Consider the following 2,500-nt stretch of genomic DNA (forward strand, 5'->3'; position numbering starts at 1 on the left):
GCTTTGCGAAAAATCCGTGGAGAGTTTGTTGGATCCCTGGCCGCTTGGGCGGGCAGTGCACTATCCCCTTCACCGATTTAGCTATATAAGTTGGTCAACTGAACACTAATTTCAAAACTAAAAGTCAACCAAAGTCTAAGAGAACAATTATTCCGTGTTCAGAAGAACTTTCTTATCTGACACTAGAAACTACTTGTCACAGCATGTGCAAACACTTGCGCAACTGCCCACGGGCATGCACTAAACAAAATCGAAATACTTGAGGTGAGGGCGCCCTCCCCTAGATGCGCGTCTGAAGAGATACTGTTATAGACTACTACACTGGGGATGATATAAAGCATGTCTGAAGAGATACTGTTATAGACCACTACACTGGGGATGATATAAAGCATGTCTGAAGAGATACTGTTCTAGACTACTACACTGGGGATGATATAAAGCATGTCTGAAGAGATATTGTTATAGACTACTACACTGGGGATGATATAAAGCATGTCTGAAGAGATACTGTTATAGACCACTACACTGGGGATGATATAAAGCATGTCTGAAGAGATATTGTTATAGACTACTACACTGGGGATGATATAAAGCATGTCTGAAGAGATACTGTTCTAGACTACTACACTGGGGATGATATAAAGCATGTCTGAAGAGATACTGTTATAGACTACTACACTGGGGATGATATAAAGCGTGTAAGTGATAGCACACTAATCTGTGGACAGCAACTGTTTCGTTCTGTTAGAGCTGCTCAGCACAGCTCAGAGGACCGAAGCGCAGCTCTTGGCAATGAAATACGTTTAAGTGATCGTATATGTACTGATAGACGGGTGTGACTTCGATAGGCGGCACAACATAGCAAACTGCACTGCCTCCTTGCTACAATGCTGTAGTTGCTATGTTGTCATGGTGATGTTGTCATGATGATATTGTTGCCATGCAGGTGTTTCCAACTGAAGTTGTTGTGTTGATACGGGACCACGACAACCACATGTACAAGACCTGGATTTTCTACTTCAGCAAGTTCTTCGCCGAGGTGAGGATTCTATTTTCTGTGTCGAGGTGTGTGTGTGTGTGTTTGTGTGTGTGTGTGTGTGTTTGTGTGTGTGTGTGCGTGGGTGTGTGTGAGAGTATGTGATGTGTGTGTTTGTGTGTTTGTGTGTGTGTGTGTGTGTGTGTGTGTGTGTTTGTGTGTTTGTGTGTGTGTGTTCGTGGTGTGTGTTAGCGTGGGTGGGGGTATTAGCGTGGGGTGTGTTAGAGTGGGTGGGAGTGTTCGCGTGGGTGGGAGTGTTCGCGTGGGTGGGAGTGTTCGCGTGGGTGGGGTGCTAGCGTGGGTGGATGTGTTAGCGTAGGTGTGTGTGTTAACGTGGGTGTGGGGTGTGTGTGGGGGGGGGGGGGCGTTAGCGTGGGTGTAGCGTTAGCAAGGGGTGCCAGCATTGGTGGTGGTGGTGGTGGTGGGGGGGGGGGGGGGATGTTAGTGTGCGTGTGTGTTAGTGGGGGGGGGGGGGTGCTAGCGTGAGTAGGGATGTTAGCGGGGGGGGGGGGGGGGTGTTAGCATGGCTGGGGGTGCTAGCATGGGTGGGGGTGCTAGCATGGGTGGGGGTGCTAGCATGGGTGGGGGTGTTAGCGTGGGTGGGGGTGTTAGCATGGGTGGAGGTGCTAGCATGGGTGGGGGTGTTAGCATGGGTGGGGGTGTTAGCGTGGGTGGCGGTGTTAGCGTGGGCGGCGGTGTTAGCATGGGTGGGGGTGTTAGCATGCCGGGGTGGGGGTGTTAGCGTGGGTGGGGGTGTTAGCGTGGGTGGGGGTGTTAGCGTGGGTGGGGGTGTTAGCATGGGTGGGTTGTTAGCGTGGGTGGGGGTGTTAGCATGGGTGGGGGTGTTAGCATGGGTGGAGGTGCTAGCATGGGTGGGGGGTGTTAGCATGGGTGGGGGTGTTAGCGTGGGTGGGGGTGTTAGCGTGGGTGGGGGTGTTAGCATGGGTGGGAGTGTTAGCATGGGTGGGAGTGTTCGCGTGGGTGGGAGTGTTCGCGTGGGTGGTGTGCTAGCGTGGGTGGATGTGTTAGCGTAGGTGTGTGTGTTAGCGTGGGTGTGGGGTGTGTGTGTGGGGGGGGGGGGCGTTAGCGTGGGTGTAGCGTTAGCAAGGGGTGCCAGCATTGGTGGTGGTGGTGGTGGGGGGGGGGGATGTTAGTGTGCGTGTGTGTTAGGGGGGGGGGGGGGTGCTAGCGTGAGTAGGGATGTTAGCGGGGGGGGGGGGGGGTGTTAGCATGGCTGGGGGTGCTAGCATGGGTGGGGGTGCTAGCATGGGTGGGGGTGCTAGCATGGGTGGGGTGTTAGCGTGGGTGGCGGTGTTAGCGTGGGTGGCGGTGTTAGCATGGGTGGCGGTGTTAGCATGGGTGGGGGTGTTAGCGTGGGTGGGGGTGTTAGCGTGGGTGGGGGTGTTAGCGTGGGTGGGGGTGTTAGCATGGGTGGGGGTGTTAGCATGGGTGGGGGTGTTAGCA

The 2,500-nt window shown here is 54.1% G+C and overlaps 2 protein-coding genes across 2 annotated transcripts in view; one reads left to right on the plus strand and one right to left on the minus strand.

The window, feature by feature from the left end:
* LOC135827571 (uncharacterized) overlaps nucleotides 1–2,500 on the minus strand; it is a 95,311-nt gene that overhangs the window by 53,158 nt on the left and 39,653 nt on the right. The gene's annotated exons all lie outside the window — the stretch shown is intronic.
* The window catches only part of LOC135827574 (protein white-like), a 75,719-nt gene that overhangs the window by 24,229 nt on the left and 48,990 nt on the right, over nucleotides 1–2,500 (plus strand). Inside the window, exon 13 of the mRNA XM_065340043.1 lies at nucleotides 947–1,039. Coding sequence (XP_065196115.1) covers nucleotides 947–1,039 — 93 coding nt within the window. The remainder of the gene's footprint in view (nucleotides 1–946; nucleotides 1,040–2,500) is intronic.

This window comes from Sycon ciliatum, chromosome 11 (assembly GCF_964019385.1).
Source record: "Sycon ciliatum chromosome 11, ocSycCili1.1, whole genome shotgun sequence".
Taxonomy (NCBI): domain Eukaryota; kingdom Metazoa; phylum Porifera; class Calcarea; order Leucosolenida; family Sycettidae; genus Sycon; species Sycon ciliatum.